Here is an 18,392-nt window from a genome sequence, read left to right on the forward strand (position 1 = left end):
ACTGAATAACTTTGCTGTACAGTAGAAAATAACACCTTTGTTGACCTGTCCTCCTCTACCTTGGAATCAATCTATGCTTCCTCCCTTTTCTGTAGCTTCTTTTTTTTATATTGGTTGATTGATTGATTATTTGGCTGGGCCGGGTCTTAGTTGCCTGCCGCACGTGGGATCTTCATTGCAGAGTGCAGGATCTTTAGTTGCAGCATGCGAGTTCTTAGTTGTAGCATGCGGGATCTAATTCCCTGACCAGGGATCAAACCTGGACCCCCTGCATTGGGAGCACGGAGACTTAACCACTGGACCACCAGGGAAGTCCCTCCTGTAGCTTCTTTACCCCTAGTAGATTTGAGCTCTTGAGGTTCTTTTTTATTTTCCAGGACCCAACATGAGGTCCACCACTCAGCGAGAACTCAGGAGTTAAAAAAAAAAATCTGAAGCCAAACGTGATTAAACATTTTAAAATAGATTCCTTTAAGTAGAAGGGGAGTTATTTGGCCTGCAGAAAAAGACCAAGGTGACTAATGGGGTCACATGTGTAAGAAAAGACACAGAGGGCTGTGACCTGATGTTTTATGTTTCTGCCAAGAAGCTACAAGAGGAGATGGGGAGCTTTTGATTCGTTTTGTGGTTCTTAATCATCTGGGCTAACAGACCTTTTGGAGAATCTGGTGAAAGCAATGGACTTTGCTCCCCAGAAAAGGGTGAAACACTTTGCCCCTAATTTTAGGGGTTCACTGACTCCCCCTAACCTGGTCCACGGACTTCAAGCGAATAATTCCTTGGTATCGAATGCCAACTGTGAGATGTTCATTCTTGCAGCTGCCCCTCCAGGGAGACAGACCAGGTGGTGTTCTCCTGTCTTAAACGTCTCTACCCCTGTGATTTGGGCCTGCCTTCCATCGTGGGTGCATTTATCGAGCTACTGTGTCCTTATGTTCAACAAGTACCAGTATTGTTTTCCTCTTAGCCCACGAGGTCTATGATTGATATAAAAATAAATCTTCTTGTGCCGTCTTTGTCCTCAGCGTTCCTTGTTCTTCAATCCAAAAGCTTAAGAAAGTTTCAAGTGAAGACTCAGGAATCAAAAAGGAAGAAGGCATTGCCTGGGCCGGGGTTTCTCGACCTCAGATCTGTTGACATTTGGGGCCGGACAGCTCCTCATTGTGGGGCTGCCCTGTGCCCTGTGCCCTGTTCAGCAGCATCCCTGGCCTCCGCCCAGTAGATGCCAGGAGGATCCTCCCCCTTAGTCGTGACAATCAAAAATGTCCCCAGACACACAATGTTCCTCAGGGGGCCCAGATCACCCCCCACCCCAGTTAAGAACTGCTGCTCAGCCTTTCTGTAGCTGGATTTTGGCTCTTTTATTAAAGGGGACACCTCAGTGGAGAATGGACTGTTCTTTCAGCTTCTTTCTACCATAGTCATTCGTGCAGCTAACTTTTGCTCTGTGCCGGTAGCTGTGCCAGGCCCTGCGGCTGCAAATGTAAAAGACACACCCTGACCTCAGGTGCTCCTTGTGTGCTTGTCGGGGCGGTACGTGCAGATGCATCAGGAGGTGGGTGAGTGTCTCATGGGAAAGAGGGCCTTTGCACCAGTATATTCTCCATCCAGAAGGCTTTCTCCTGATTTTTCCTGTGACTGGGACTTTTTTGTTATTCATATTCTAGCTTAAGTGACACTACTTCAGGGAGACCAGTCCTAACCACCTAACCAGAGTCAGCTGTTTTCACCTAATGCTCTGTAACAAACAGCTCAGAACTCAATGGCTCACAACCACATGTTTCTCGCTCGCACGTGTGTGGGTTGGCTGGGGTGTGGCTGATCTAGGCTGGGCTCAGCTGGGTTTGGCTACAAGCTGCAGCTTGAGTTTAGTTCTGCTCCATGAGCCCCTCATTCTGCTGGACCTTTGAACTTTTGGTGCATGTTGTTCTCATGGTGACAGCAAAAGCACAAAGGGGAAAGCAAGTGTATTTCAAAAATCTGCTCATGTCATATGCACTGACATCCATTTGGCCAAAGCAAATCACACAGTCCGAGTCAGCAGGAGGGAGGAACACGTCACTCTCCCTGAGGCTATGGCAAAGCTGTGGCTGAACAGTACTTTACAGGGGAGTGAAGAAACGGGGCCAGCAGTCTCCCTCACTCAGTCTAAAGCAGCCACCCAGTCACTTTATCATTTTTATTGTCTGCTGAATTTTGGTACTCTTATTGTTGAATTACTTATTTCTCATTTGTCTCTTGTTACCAGATCATCAGCCCCATGATAGCAGGGACTTTTTCTGCCTCATTCACTGCTAAATACCAAGTGCCAACCTGGCACAGGGTGGGCATTCAGTAAATCTGTGAATGAATAGATGGATAGATGGATGGTTGGTTGGATGGTTCCGTTTGGGGAATCAGGGAGGGGTGTTGGAGATAATCTTGAAATAGTAACAACAACTAACAGTTCCTGAGGGATGACTAAGGGCCAGGTGTGTGCTGTGTGCTTGTGCTTGACCTGGTTAAATCAAGGCATCGTTACAATGTGTAGCCCTCCATTGGCCGGGGTGGGGGCGTGTGGGCAGCAGGGGCAGGATGTTCTGGTTAGGGCTGTAGAGCCCTGAAATAGCACATCTTGTTAGAGGGTTGGAGAGGTGCCCAGTGTGGCTGGAGTGAGGGGAGCTTGGTGGGCAGCAGGCAGATACAAGACATAAGAGTGACAGTGGAGCCCAATGGTCAGGGCTTCCCTGTTGCACGTCTCTGGGGGAGCCATCGTGTCTGAGTCTGGAGTGGTGCCCCTAGGGGTGTGCAGTACACAACCTGGGAAGCTGTTCTGGCCACCCAGCAGGTCATGAGGGACCTTGTGTCACATGTCGAGATGGCTGGATGCCTATCTGGAAGTCATCTTTGTTTTGGAAGAGGGTGAACACTGCATATCTTTTAGCAGAGGCATGTCCCAGCTATTAAACAAGTAGGAAGCTTCTGGAAGTCCTTTTGAGGCACGTGGTGGAAACTTGACAAATGTCTGGCTTGGAGGGGCATGTCACAGTGCCCCAAGGCTTGAACCTTGCATTGTGTCAAGCAGGGTTGTATTTACTGGCGACCCCAGTCACCTTGTGGCAGAGAGATGCTGGAGTTTGCTCCGGGGCAGCATGGGAGCGTCACCCCACTGTCTACGGACCTCCCAACCCACAGAGATGCTCCAGGTCCTCACTGGGTTCTGTGCTCCCTGGGGACCTCCAGCACCTAGGACTTCGCCGAGCCTCTGCCGACCCTCATCACAACTCAGCTAAGGAGACAGTAACATAGGGAAAGGGGCCCTGGACTCATGTTTGGGTGGTGTGCTTCCTGGGCAAGAAAGCAGCGGTGGATCTGCCCCCAGGCTACATGTGTCTGGTCAGGCTGGCTTCTGATATTCCGTCCTCTGGGCTGGGACAGAGCTTTTTTAATGTCTTGAAATTTAAATTCTGTGTATGTAGGGGGAAAAAAAGAGGAAGGAGATCTGGGTTCCAGTTTCAGCATTGCTGGGAGACTGTGGGCTCATAACCCAATATCTCTGGGCTTCAAGTCTCTTCTATAAAATGAGAATAAGAAAACTTTACTGTTGTGACAAACAAATAAGATAATGAATGTGAAGTCTCTTGTAAAACTTCATTAAAGTATTATTATTAGGTCCCAGTTTTCTTTCTCCTCTCTGGAAGAAAAGGAAAAAAAAGTCATTTAGAACATATTTTACGCCAAGCCCTCTGTTAGGTGGTGTTGCCTAGAATCTCTCTTTTAATCTTAGTGGAACAGCCTTCAGGGTTACTGTGAGGATGAGGAAGCCAAGTCTCAGAGAGGTTAAGTGACTTGCTCCAGGTCACACAGCCTGCTGGTGGTGTGGGAGGTCTCTGTGACGGCGTGGCCCAACCTCTTTGCCATGCGTTCACCCGCTAGTAGGCCCCTCCAAGTGTCTGCAGGGAGCATGGCTCCACAGGTGGGGACCCCACGGGCACTTTGGGGCTGCCACCACAGGCTCCGGCCAGTCTTCCTTAGGTTGGGGAGGCTGGTTGCCTTCAGAGGTGCCTTCCCCCGCTCCTTCCTGCCCTGCAGCTCCTTGGAGAGTTTTTTTCGAAAACATCTAAGTTAGCTGTAATGAACAGGGGCCTTTCCCCAGCAGCAGAGAATCACAAGGTCTCCGAGGGCAGCTGACATGGACACTGACACCCCAGAGCTGCTGTCTCGCCCTCGGTCTCTTCTCCCCTGTTCGGGAATGTTCTGGAATCTGCGGGCCGGAATGAGTTTATAGGGAGAGGTCAGCCTAGGCATTTGAGCCACCAGCCTGCCTCTGATGGGGTGACTTCCATCTTAAAGCCCCACTAAGAGCAGTCCCTGTCCCCGTGGGCTGTTAGAAAACGTGCGGGACATTGTGACTCATCAGATTCCAAGAGGAAGGATCTTGTAAAGGAATTTTCTCACGGTTGCATTTCTGAGCTGGGGGTGTATTATAAACACATTATCTAGCTGCCATGGGTTAGATGAAGCTTTAGGCTGAATGTTTACCCACTTGGGAGATGCATTCATTTTATTCATTATTTTTAAAATCTTGTGTTTAAAAGAAAAAAAGAACAATTTGTTTGAAATAAGACTGCTGCCCAGTCGAAAGGAGGCCACTGGGACACGAAGAGGTAACCTCGACGGCACCCCAGAGCAGGGCTTCTCAGCCTTGGAGATGTGGGGGGCACCGCCCGCCTAGTGTGGACGGCCAGGTCGAGGTGCTGCCTTCGCTGGCCCCGGACCACTCGGAAGAGCCAGGAGTGAGGGTCTGTGCATCGGGGCTCCTGCTGACTTTCAGAACTGGAAAGTGGAGCTGGAGCTGTCCAAATACGTCGTTTGGATGACTATAGAGGGCAGAAGCCTTCGGGCTACGCTTGTTCACTGGCCGTGGTATCAGAGCCCCGTCATCATGTTTCCAAGACCCCATCTCTCTCTGGCGCATGTGTGAAGCCATCTAACCTCTTCCTGAATGAATGAGACCCTGCCACCCATCCCCACTCTTCTCTCACCGCTTTGTATGCTCTGCCTTGTACTCTGGATATTTCCTGGAGTGTCCCCCACCTGCTGTCCTGGGGGGTCTGCTCCATCCTGGGGGATGACCGAGCCCCGTTCCTCTCTGCTCTTAGGGTGGGGTGCAGCAGATGGGGTATTAATTAGAAGGCTGGGTCCCGGGGAGATGGTGGGGGCCAGAGGTGGGCTTTATGCTGGCTTCTTGTCTGCTGGCCAGAGGCTGAAGGGGTCAGGTGAGGGGTGAGTCTGTGACGTGGTTCCATTACCTGGTCCGTCCAGCCCAACAGCTCTGGGTTCCTGAGCACCGGGTGCTGGATGAGGCCTGGGCTGGGCTCTGGGGACACAGGGGTGAGGAGGACAGCAGTGCCTGCCTTAGCAGGTGCCCCGTGTGTTAGAGAGGGGCAGACGTGTGTGAGGAGGATGGGGAAGGGATGGAGAGGGAGGAAGGGAGATGGGAGGCTGAGCAGGAAGAGGGGCTGCCAGGTGGGCCGGCTGTTGCTGGAGTGTTGAGGGTTGGGGGGTATTTGTGCAGCAGTGGGTGCAGGGAAGGCAGTCCTGGAGGGAGAAGAGACGAGTTCTGACAAGGAAGCCCTTCACCCCTCACTGGGGTGGGAGCACCGGAAAATTCATCCCAGGCCTGCAGAGGTCAAGGCTCAGCTGGGAGGAGCCCATTTGTCATAGTCACGTGAGAGACACATTTCGGATTCTCTCTAGGGTTCAACCTTTCCTGGTGGCCAAAGATTTTCCTGGGTCTGCAGCTCTTAAACTGTAGTGAGAGGCCATACTAACGGATGTGTTAGAGAGATGACAGCCGCCCCACTTACCCATCATCGTGGCCTGACCTGGACCTTCTCCGGCAGCGCTGGGCTCCCGTGCTCCGCGGGGGCGTCCTGGTCACCGTCGATTCCTCGGTGCTGGCGCTGTTCGGGGCCCACTGCCGAAGGAGCACAACTCATTTTTTCCAAGCGTGTTGGGAGGAGCACATCCCTTTTGCTAAGTGAGACACACAGGCATAATTGAGGGATTTCTGAGCCTAGAGCTAATGACCACCCATGTGTAGGGAAGTTGTGGAAATCTGTAGATGTACTACTTTGTTTCAGATTAAAAATGCAAGCAGCTCACAATAAGTGCTTTAGGGCTGGTATTTTGGTGGAAATTTTAATTTTAGTTTTAAAAAATATCTAACAGCCTTTCTGGGGAAAGGTGGGGTTATAAATATGTAAATTAGCTGAGGGGTGCTTGTAGGGTGGGGTTTTGCATCACAATAATAAGAGATGAGTGCAGGAAGAAACCTTATCCTCTAGTTTTGAGCCCTTGTTTAATCTCAATTCCTTCTGTAAAATTGGAATAATATCACCTGCCTTGTGAAGATTAAAGGAGATGAGGTGGGTGAGGTGTGTGACCGTGTCTAGAACGTAGGGTTGTGATGTGAGAGGATGTTACAGGCGAGGAAACAGGCCAGGATCAGGGGCTCCCGGCCCTGGCTGCACATGGGGACTGCTGTCCACACCCTCATCCGCCCCGCCGGTCACCTGTGCACCTCTGGGCCCCCATCACCCCAGGGGACCGTGTTGCAGTGCAGTTCCTGCTCCCTCCCCAGCCCTCCTCCCCAGAGCGAACCCCTGCTTCCTGGGCTGGAGGTCTCCTTGGCTTAGTGGATTTGTGCCCTGGAGTTGGAGGCTGAGCCTCTCGCCCCCCCTCTGCCTGGCACCGGGGGGTTGCCACACTCCTTCTGGGCCTCGTAGCCCTGGAGAGAGAGGTTGGGTGGACCAGAGCAGCAGCGCCCTGAGGGCCCTTTCTTCAGTTGAGGCAAGTTTAGAGAATTGGGGGAGCTCCAGGAGACCCAAGGCCTGGGACTGTCGGGAGAATTGTCTGGAAACAGATGTGCTCACTGGAAGGCGGGAGGGAGTTCCCTGGCATGGATGGCACCTGCAGGACCCACCTGACTCTGCAGCGCATGGTCCAGATGTGGCCGTCTCCCTCCGCATCCCTGCAGCCGAGAGTGCAGGTCAGGAAGGGGATGAGGCCTCTGGGTCCGGGGATGCCCAGGGCCCGGGAGGCAGCGTGGCTCTCTGGCCAACTTGGAACTGACCTGCTCTCCTTCCCCTGGCCTCTCAGGACCAGGTCATCGCCAATCCCAACCTTGGCCCTCAGAAGTGAGGTCTGATGAGGACCAGTGTCAGGACCGGGGGGTCTTCCAGATGAGTCAGTCCCTCCCTCGCTCATAGGTGACGAAGTGAGCTCAGGGAGGTTATTTGACCTGGCGGCCACCCAGCTAGCAAGGGGCAGTGCCAGAGTCCAGCGCTCCTCTTAAATTCACTTTCTAGATCATCTGTACCTACAAGTGAGTACAAAAGTAGATTTTATTTTAAAATGTGCACTTCAATGAAAGGAATGCTGTCCTGCCTGGACATTCCCCAGGCATGAACCCAACCTGAATCCTCTTTTTTAAAATAATTAATTAATTAATTAATTATTTTTGGCTGTGTTGGGTCTTCGTTGCTGCGCGGGGGCTTTCTCTAGTTGCAGCAAGCGGGGGCTACTCTTCGTTGCGGTGCGCGGGCTTCTCATTGCGCTGGCTTCTCTTGTGGAGCACGGGCTCTAGGTGCGCGGGCTTCAGTAGTTGTGGCATGTGAGCTCAGTAGTTCTGGCTCGCAGGCTCTAGAGCGCAGGCTCAGTAGTTGTGGAGCACGGGCTTAGTTGCTCCGTGACATGAGGCATCTTCCCAGACCAGGGCTCAAACCCGTGTCCCCCGCATTGGCAGGTGGATTCTTAACCACTGTGCCACCAGGGGAGTCCCTGAATCCTCTTATTTTTTGTATTATAATCTTTGGTTTGAAACTTTTCCACTAGAGTTGCTCTCTGACAGCCTGTCTGCAGGTTTGGTTTTCTTAGGTGGACGCCCTATGGGTAATGACAGTAGCTCAGCACTGTACAAGCTCAGCACTGTACATTTTACAGAGCCCGCCTCGTGCATCCTCATGAGGTGGTCAGGAAGACCCCTGGGTGAGGAGCTCTGTCCCCAGCCGTGTGACAGCCCAGGTTGGTTGTGGCCAGGGCAGAGACAGGCCTGTGGCCCCAGGTCAGCCTGCCTTGTCTGGAGCCCCTGGTTCAGTTGCTGACACTGGCAGGTGTGGGGTCCACACGTGGGGCTCCTCCCTCGCCCTCCAGGACCCCAAGCCCTGTCAGCCTGGAGACCCTCGGCCCGGTGGCTGCTGTGTCTGGACCCCGCATGGGCTTCGGTCGAGTGCCACTGCTTGGTGAGGATGCACGGGGTGCAGCCTGACCTTGACCAGCTTCCTGCGCCATGAACTTGGAGTTGGGCAGGTTTCTAAAGCCACACGGACCCCACAGGAGGGTGGCTTCTGGGCTGGTGGAGGTTCCTGGACCTCAGGCTAGACTGGCTTTGAGACCCAATGATCTGTGTGATTTGCTTTGACTCACTGAACATAAATTATAAATTGGCAGCTTTTCCGATCATCAGATGTTTAGTAAGTGGCCTGACCATACTAATGACCAGTGGGCACACTCATACTGACCACTCAGATGGGAATGGGTTGTCATGGCCCAGAAGAAGGTGCAGGAGCCGTCCTACAGGACTTTGAAATCCCCTGCTTGCCCCGCAGACGGTGTAGGCAATCAGGCTGCCCAGGCCCAAGAACACAGCTGGTTGTTAGTTGCTAGAACCAGCCATCTAGGAAGCTCGTGAAATCTTCACCCAGTGATTTGATGACCAGCACCACGACACACCTCACCTGCTAATTAATTCATTGCTCAGCGAGCCTTTGTTGAGTGCCCCCTGGGCTTAGACTGGTGCCCAAGTACAGACTCTTCAGGAAGCTTCTGCTGGGGGTGGTAGGTCCTCCTGGTTAGTTTCGACCGACAGCCCTGATGAAACATCAAAACAGTCAGAGGGATACAGCATAACCGAGAGTACCCAGGAAATTGATGTTAGAATGAACTTGCCTTATTGTCTATTAAACTATCTTGTTTCAACATCTAAAATTGACTTCCCTGCATTTTTCACCTACCCCAGAATTTATTGTGTTCCGCTGGGCCAATCTTTTCTTCCCCTAGGGTCAGAAACTAAGAACTTCTGTCTCCCTTCCTGCCTCTCAACTTCCAACTTCTGCTCCAGAAACCACACCCTTGGGAGGAGGGGTCTGTCCGCCTCTGGCAGGACCTCAGGGAATCAAGGCAGGGAGCGTGGGGCAGCCTCGGGGGAATGGGAGGCACCAGACCTGGGAACAGGCCTTGTTGGAGAAGCTTCATGGCCAGTGGTCTTGGAGAGGTGGGAGGAATTAGAACCTGGTCCAGCCCCAAATGGGGCCCAGTCAGGTCAAGGATCGGAGCCGGCAGCAGACAGCGCCAGGAAATCAGGTGTGGTTTGAATGTCAGGTCCATAGCCAAGGTTACCTCTGGCGGCCTGTGGGAGCGGGCTGGGGACCAAGGACACCTAGGCCAGCCTGCAGGGTGCCAGGGGTGGGGGAACAGGTTCTCGATGCCCAAAGAAGCCCTTGGTGCCAATGCACCGAGCTCACTGGACAGACGTCAGATCCCACCTGCCTCTTCCCCTGCCTATAGCTTCAGTTCTTCATGAGACCTGGATGTTGGTACTGGCCACCCTCTCACCTGCTGGCAGGTGGGGTTGGCTCAGAGGATGCATGTGAATCCCAGAAGCCTGTAGCCTGCGGCACACGTGTTAGGTGGCATCGTGACAACTAAATCAGCCCAGGACCTCTTCTGGTCTCCTGTGACATTCCATATGATCTGCAGCTGTTAGGTTATACACCCCTGGCCAGTAGATCTGGGTTCACTTTCCCCCCCCAGCTAATCAGCACAGTACCTAAATGCACCTACGAAGTAAGGGTGCAGTAAGTGGTGGTTGAACAAGTGAGTGAGTGAATGGATGAGTAGCAGAAGGACTGCTCAGGCGTCACAGGTGGGCAGGATTGGCCAGCTTCCCTACCATGAAAAGGTGGAAGGGAGAACAGCAGTCCCCTCACTCATCCATAGTGATGGGGCAGGGTCTACTTCAGGGATCTGAATACCCCCTCGAGGTCAGAAGCTTTGCTGGGGACCTCCCTGGACAGTGGGCAACTTGCAGTTGGATTTGGGTCACCACCTGCCCACCTCCTCCATCCTTCTCCTGAAGACATGCCTTGACCGTTGTCCTTTCCTCTCTTCCTCCTCTGGATACAGATTCTGGCCAACGTCTTCCTCTACCTGTGCGCCATCGTCGTGGGCATCATGTCCTACTACATGGCGGACCGCAAGCACCGCAAGGCCTTCCTGGAGGCCCGCCAGTCGCTGGAGGTGAAGATGAACCTGGAGGAGCAGAGCCAGCAGCAGGTGAGGCTCTCTGGGGGTGGCCTTGGGGCAGTGCCGGCCTGGAGCCTGGGTTTGGGGCCTGTCGGAAGGGCGTGGACCCAGTTGCTGTGGGTACTCCAGGGCTCCGTGTGAATTCTTTTTCTCTGGAGGTATCACTCTGTGTTATTCCTCTCCCCGCTCCCTCTGCCACACCTCCCTGGGCAGATGCTCACCTGCTTTGTTCTCAGGGCTCCTCTCCCTGCGGTGGGGTGGGGGTGGGAGACCCATCCCCTGGCCTCGGGGGCCCTTGTGTGTGAAGTTTATCAGCCCCTCACCCCTCCTCCCACAGGCTCAGGGCAATCTCTCCACTGCCTTCTCCCGCTAAGTCATTTGTGAAGACCTAAAACTGAGCCCAACCCCTGGGGAGCCCACTGTTTACATTTTTCCATCAAGAGAAGTGCCTGCCTGCTGTCCCCTCTTTTTGTTTACTGGCTTGACTCCAGCCTGATCCACTGCAGAAACTCCCCGCTCTCGTGTGACTCAGTCTTTTAAATAGTTTTTGGTCTGGATTCATCTCACATGCTTTTTGAAGGATTTCAGAAATGACATCCACCAGTTTCCTGTTATCCATAGGTTGACTTGCCCTGAGCAAACAAACTCAATAGGTTGAAAACATATGATTTCTCTGCTCTGGGAACCATGTCATTTTGTGTTCAGGTGGTGCTGTTTGCTCTGGGTTCAGTGGGTTCACTGAAATTGCTGTTTTCATAGACCCTGCCACCCAGGTGGGTGGGGCCTTAGTTTCGGGGGGCCCCACTGGTGGGCCTCATGTTCTCTAGACAGTGCTATTTGAAGGCACACACTGAGTCATTTAGCTGATGTGTCCTAGCTTTGTCTGTCCTGGGAGGTTCTTTCTCTCTCTGTTTACCAGTGAGATCTAGAAGCTTCTGAGCTGGGCCTCGGACTCATCTCTTTCAGAAGACAGGCTTTAGAAGGGGAACCTTCCTACCTCCGTTGTGACAAAGGGCCCGTCATATTCGTCCCCTTCTCCTCGGCCCTGTATCCCGTGGTTACCGGGGAGCTGCTGCGGCTTGAACATATTTAAAGAATAGTCAGTAAAGCTTTACTGGCTATATTGAATTCCTTCAAAGGCATTCTTTAATTTCTGCTTTTTACGCTGTCTTGGTTCTTGTTTGCATTTGATCTCTCATAATGTGGAGGCAGCCCTCTGGGTTCTCTACATTTTAAAAAAATGCATGTGTCACCACTGAGCTGGACTGGGGAGTTCTTTTTTATATAGTCTGTGCAGTTTTCAGCATACCCATCTGTGTTCATCTTGTCTGTCTCATAATGTATAATCCAGGACATCTTCAATTACGGTCAGTAGTGCTTGGTGGGGGCCTCCTGGTGTGGTGAGGAAGGCCCTGAGTCTCACCCTGGATCTGTTAGTCTCTGGGTGGATGATTTAGACAAGTTATCCACCCCATAGAGTCTCACTTCCCTCATCTGCAAAGTGGGGGTGTTGATACTCCAAAGTAGAGATGTTGATACTCATCTTGCTGAGGGTCAGATGGGAAACACAGAAGGGCTTTGTAACCAGTAAAGCTGGAAACAGTGATGGTCAGGCTGAGGTACATAGGCCACAAGGCCCACCTTCTAATGCCCCTTTGGGCAGGATCAGTGCGGGGAGCCTGGGGTCTGGCTGAGAGAACCACGCCTGTGTGCTCCAGGCCTCGTGGACACCAAGGAGCGGCCAGGGGGCACTGGCAGCCTGCCCAGGCCATGCTGCTGCTCCTGTGCGTTACCTGCTCAGACACTAGCCCAGGAGTGAGGGGTCCAGGGAGGCAGAAGGGAGGTGCAGGGGCAGGAGGGGCACAGACCTCATCCCCAGGCCTTGCTGGGCTACAGCAGGTGGCTGTAAATGGCCATCAAGTGGACTCTTCCCCTCTTTGGGCCTCAGTTTCCCTATATGTAAATAGTAGATGATAATAAATTTGGCGGTAACATGGGAGAATCTGTGTCAGTTCCTTTGAGAGTGAGAAAAGCATTATCACCATCAGGAGGGCTGGAATTCTGCCACCTGTGAGTTTCAATTTGCTGTATTTTCCTTAGGACTTTTGTGACTATGGACATGAGAGCTGCTTGCCATTTTAACTTTCTTTCCGTGTCCTTGACAGGTTTGGGTATCATGGTTATGCCAGACTTATTAATTGGAGAAATGTTCCCTCTTTCTAATCCCTGGAAGAGTTTAAGGAAGATTTAGGTTATTCCTTTAATGTTTAGAAGAATTCACTAGTGGAGCCCTATTGGGTCTGGAGGTTTCTTTATGAGAAGGTTGTTTCATCTAAAGATATAATGTTGTGCATTTCTTTTTGCATGAGTTTTGGAAAGTTTTTGTTTTTTCAAGAACTTGTCCATTTCATCTAAGTTTTCAAATTTTTGACATAATGTTCATTATATTTTCTTTTTATGTGTCATTGTGTATGGGATTTGTATTCCTTTTTTCATTACTGATATTGGTAATTTGTGCCTTCTGTTTTTAAATTTTTTCTTAATTTGTCTTACTAAGGTTTATTAATGTTTTAGCCTTTTCAGTGAAACACCTTGTTGGTTCTTTGTGCATTTCTGTAATTCATTAATTTATGCTTCTAACTTTGTATTTCCTTTCTTTGGGATTAATTTAGTGTTCTTTTTTACCTTCTTGAAATGGAACTGATATAGCTAATTTCCAACATTTCTTTTCTAAAACATGTACTTATGCTATAGATTTCCCTCATTACAGTGCTTTAGCTTTATCCCGCAAGTTGTTTTTTTTTTTTTTTTTTTAATTTATGGCTGTGTTGGGTCTTTGTTTCTGTGCGAGGGCTTTCTCTAGTTGTGGCAAGTGGGGGCCACTCTTCATCGCGGTGCGCGGGCCTCTCACTATCACGGCCTCTCTTGTTGCAGAGCACAGGCTCCAGACGCGCAGGCTCAGCAATTGTGGCTCACGGGGCCAGTTGCTCCACAACATGTGGGATCTTCCCAGACCAGGGCTCGAACCCGCGTCCCCTGCATTGGCAGGCAGATTCTCAACCACTGCGCCACCAGGGAAGCCCTATCCCACAAGTTTTGATATGTCATATTCCTGTTGTCATTTAGTTCCATTTTCTAAATTCTGAAATTTATATTTTCTAAATCCATTGAGATGCCTTTGATCCATGAGCTATTTAGGAGTACGTTAATTTCCAAATGTCTGGGGAATGTTTAAAAGTTATCTTTTTAGTACTGATTTTTAGCTTCATTTGACTGCGGTCAAAGACTATGCTCTGTATGATTTTAGCCCTTTGAAATTTGTTGAAACTTGATTTTTGACCTAGCATGTGATTGGTTTTGATGCACTTAAGAATAATGTATATTCTACAAAATGTATCAAAATGTCTTTCAAAAATGAAGTAAGGTCAATAAGTGTCAATTATGATTCATTTGCATCTACCCCAAAGTATTTTTTGCCTCTTTGGTCACAATGCAAAGACCTCACAACACTTAATTCCCCCTCCCCAATACTTTCTGGCCACTGTAATATATTGTATTTTATTATTTATTTGTTTCAGGTTTTTAAAAAATTGGGGTATAGATGATTTACAATATTTTGTTAGTTTCACATGTACAACATTGTGATTCGATTGTAATGTATTTTAATTCAACATATGTTTTAAGCCCCACAAAACAGTCTCATAAAGTTACATTATAGTCTTCTACAGTTAATATTCATTACCTACGTTTGCCCGTATTTTACCCTCTCAGTTACACTCCATTTCTTCTTCATTGCTGTGCTTCCATCTTCTTGAGGAATTCCTTTTAATATTGCTTTTCAAGTCGGTCTGTTGGCACTAAATTCTCTCCATTTCTAATTGCTAGAAGTGTGTTTATTTTGATTTCAATTTTGAAAGTCATTTTTTATCAGATATAGAATTTAAGGTTTCTGGATTTTTACTTTCTGCCCTTTGAAGGTGTCTTTCTATTATCCTCGGGCTTCCAGCTGTAGGACATAGTGTTGCTCCTTTTGTTATTTAGTTTTTGAAGTATAGTTGCTGTATAATATTATATAAGTTACAGATGTACAATATAGTGATTCACAATTTTTAAAGATTATACTCCATTTATAGTTATTATAAAATATTGGCTATATTCCCCGTGTTGTACAATAATACTGTTGCTCCTTTTAAACTAATGCATATTATCTTCCTCTGGTTGCTTTTACTGTTTTCTTTTTGTCTTCGGTTTTAGTTTTGCCTAGGAGTTTTCTTTTGAAGTTACCCTGTTTTGTACTCAAAGAGCTTCTTGCATTGATGGCTTGATGAAAATTTTTAGCCAGTATCTTTTTTTTTTTTTTTTTTTTTAATTTTTTTTTTTTTATTTATTTATTTATTTTTATTTTTGGCTGTGTTGGGTCTTCGTTTCTGTGTGAGGGCTTTCTCTAGTTGCGGCAAGCGGGGGCCACTCTTCATCGCGGTGCGCGGGCCTCTCACCATCGCGGCCTCTCTTGTCGCGGAGCACAGGCTCCAGACGCGCAGGCTCAGTAGTTGTGGCTCACGGGCCCAGCTGCTCCGCAGCATGTGGGATCCTCCCGGACCAGGGCCCGAACCCGTGTCTCCTGCATCGGCAGGCAGACCCTCAACCACTGCGCCACCAGGGAAGCCCCTAGCCAGTATCTTTTTGTAGCTTCTCCCTCATTCTGTCCTTTCCTTCTATGACTCTAGATATCTTTATTAGACATTTCTACCATGTTCCATAAATGTCTGGATCTTCCTTTTTTTCTTTCTGTGCTTCAGACTGAATATTTTTACTGACCTAACTTTCAGTTTACTAATCCTCTCTTCTGCTTTGTCAACTCAATGGTTGAGCTCATCTCTGGAATCCTTAACTTCAGTATTGTACTTTTTTCAGTTCTAGAATTTCCATTTTATTTTATTTTATTTAAAAAATTTTTCCATTTGATTTTAAAAAATAGACTTGAGTTCTCTGGTTAAGTTCTCCGTTTTGTCATCTATTTTTAGAGCCATATTAAACATTTATTTTAAAGTCTTTGACAACCATGGTATCAGAATACTGATGGGTCTGCTTTTCTCTCTTGATTTTTGGTCCTGTCTTATGGCATCCTGGACTTTTAATTAACACTGGATATTGTGTATGGAAAATAATAGCAGCTCTGAATGATGTTGTGTCTCTCCAGACAGGATTACTTTCCTTGCAGCAGATGGTTATGGTAGGGTTAGCTCAGATTGAGCCCATGTGGGGGGTGAGAAGATTTAAAGCTGGGTTTAGCTTGAGAGCTGGTCTGTTTCTGTTCTGTGCCTACTCTTAGGAAATATCCCTTCAGGGGTCTTAACTGAAAGGGTGTCCTCATCTTGAGGGACCCTGAATTCCTCAGCATTAAGAGACTGCCAAAACTATCCTTTGATTTTTAGCCTCCTGTCTGTCACTTTCTGCTTGGATTTTTGGTCTCTTGCCCCATACAGCTTAGGGATTGGCAAATGCCTCAAAGGGAGTAGTTGTAGAGAAAGTCAGGCTTACTTTTCTATGGTTCTCTTTTGTCCAGGATCTCACCCCTCGACTCTGTGTTGGAATCCTTGTTCACCAGTTCTTGTTTCTCCAGCCCCTCGGAAGCTCTAGCCATTGCTCTCTGTTCAGACTCTCAACCCTGGTCTCAAGGGAGAAAATGGCAGAGTGTGTTGGGCTCACTTAAACGTGTCTCTCTTCCCTCAGAGAGCTTGTGCCCTGAAGTCCTAGCTGTCTTGGTTGTTTCCCATTGCCTTCAGATAGCTGTTCTTTTGTGTTTTATCCAGCTTTTATAGTTGTTCTTGGCTGAAGGGTTGGTCTGATATAAACTCCTCTATAAGAAGCAAGAGTTGGACGTTATTTAAAATATTTTAAAGTTTATTTCAAAGTAGCTAAAAGTGTACATATTATAAAATTACAAAGGTATGAAAAAAATTGTACCATGGAAAGTAAGTTTCCCTCTGTATATCATCCACTTCCCCATCCCTCAGACAACCACTGTTGCCTCTGTTGTGTTTCAGAGGTATTCTATTTCCAGATCTTTGTATATAGGCACACCTTGCTTTATTGCACTTCACTTTATTGATTGTGCTGTGCAGATACTGAATTTTTTTTTTTTTTTTTTAACAAGTTGAAAGTTTGTGGCGGGAACTCCCTGGCAGTCCAGTGGTTAGGACTCTGTGCTTTCACTGCCGAGGTCCCGGGTTCAATCACTGGTTTGGGAACTAAGATCCCACAAGCCATGGCGTGGCCAAAAAAAAAAAGAAAAGGAAAGGAAAGTTTGTGGCAACCCTGAATCAAGCAAGTCTATCAGCACCATATTTTTCCAACAGCATTTGCTCATTTCATGTGTCTGGGTCACATTTTGGTAATTTTCACAATATTTCAAACTTTTTCATTATTATTATATTTGTTGTGGTGATCTGTGATCAGTGATCTTTGATATTACTATTGTAATTGTTTTGGGGGACCACGAACTGTGCCCATATGATACGGCAAACAATAAATATGTGTGTTCTGACTGCTCCACTGACCGGCCATTCCCCCATCTCTCTCCCTCTCCTCGGGCGCCCTATTTTCTGAGATACAACAATATTGAAATCAGGCCAATTAATAACCCTACAGTGACCTCTAAGTGTTCAAGTGAAAGGAAGAGTCACATATTTCTCACTTTAAATCAAAAGCTAGAAATGATTAGCTTTAGTGAGGAAGGCATGTCAAAAGCCAAGATAGGCCAGAAGCTAGGCCTCTTGTACCAGTTAGCCAAGTTGTAAACGCAAAGGAAAAGTTCTTGAAGGAAATTAAAAGTGCTACTTCAGTAAACACAAGAATGATGAGAAAGCAAAAGAGTCTTATTGCTGATATGGAGAAAGTTTTAATGGTCTGGATAGAAGAACAAACCAGCCACAACATTCCCTTAAGCCAAAGCCTAATCCAGAGCAAGGCCCTAACTCTCTTCAGTTCTGTGAAGGCTGAGAGAGGTGAGGAAGCTGCAGAAGAAAAGACTGAAGCCAGCAGAGGTTGGTTCCTGAGGTCTGAGTTCTAAGGAAGAAGCCATCTCCATAACATGAAAATGCAAGATGAAGCAGCAAGTGCTGATGTAGAAGCTATAGCAAGTTATCTAGAAGATCTAGCTAAGATCATTAATGAAGGTGGCTACACTAAACAATGGTTTTTCAATGTAGATGAAACAGCCTTCTATTAGAAGAAGATGTCATCTAGGACTTTCATAGCTAGAGAGGAAAAGTCAATGCCTGGCTCCAAAGCTTCAAAGAATGAGCTGACTTTCTTACTGGGGGCTAATGCAGCTGGTGACTTGAAATTGAAACCAATGCTTGTTTACCGTTCTGAAAATCCTAGGGCCCTTAAGAATTATGCTAAGACCTGTTGAGACCTAATGCTCAGAAAAAAAGATTCCTTTCAAAATATCACTGCTCAATGACAATGCACCTGGTCACCCAAGAACTCTGATGGAGATGGATAAGGAGATTACTGTTGTTTTCATGCCTGCCAACATAACATCCATTCTGCGGCCCATGGATCAAGGAGTAATTTCAACTTGCAGGTTTCATTATTTAAGAAATACATTTTGTAAGGCTATAGCTGCCATAGAGAGTGATTCCTCTGATCTGGGCAAAGTAAATAGAGAACCTTCCGGAAAGGATTCTTTATTCTAGATGCCGTTAAGAACATTCATGATTCATGTGAAGAGGTCAAACTATCAACATTAACAGGAGATTGGAAGAAGCTGATTTTAACCTTTGTGAATGACTGAGGGGTTCAAGACTTAAGTGGAGGAAGTAACTGCAGATGTGGTGGAAATAGCAAGAGAACTAGAATTAGAAGTGGAGGCTGGGACTTCCCTGGTGGCGCAGTGGTTAAGAATCCACCTGCCAATGCAGGGGACACAGTTTAGAGCCCTGGTCTGGGAAGATCCCACATGCTGCGGAGCAACTAAGCCTCTGCGCCACAACTACTGAGCCTGTGTTCTAGAGCCCGTGAGCCACAACTACACTACT

The 18,392-nt window shown here is 48.2% G+C and overlaps 1 protein-coding gene across 5 annotated transcripts in view; it reads left to right on the forward strand.

The window, feature by feature from the left end:
- ADCY3 (adenylate cyclase 3) overlaps positions 1-18,392 on the forward strand; it is a 90,001-nt gene that overhangs the window by 31,690 nt on the left and 39,919 nt on the right. For all 5 annotated transcript variants that reach the window (XM_057558196.1, XM_057558197.1, XM_057558198.1 and 2 more), the window contains exon 3: positions 10,228-10,377. In XM_057558196.1, the coding sequence (XP_057414179.1) occupies positions 10,228-10,377 (150 nt within the window). The remainder of the gene's footprint in view (positions 1-10,227; positions 10,378-18,392) is intronic.

Source organism: Balaenoptera acutorostrata, chromosome 12 (assembly GCF_949987535.1).
Source record: "Balaenoptera acutorostrata chromosome 12, mBalAcu1.1, whole genome shotgun sequence".
NCBI classification, from domain to species: domain Eukaryota; kingdom Metazoa; phylum Chordata; class Mammalia; order Artiodactyla; family Balaenopteridae; genus Balaenoptera; species Balaenoptera acutorostrata.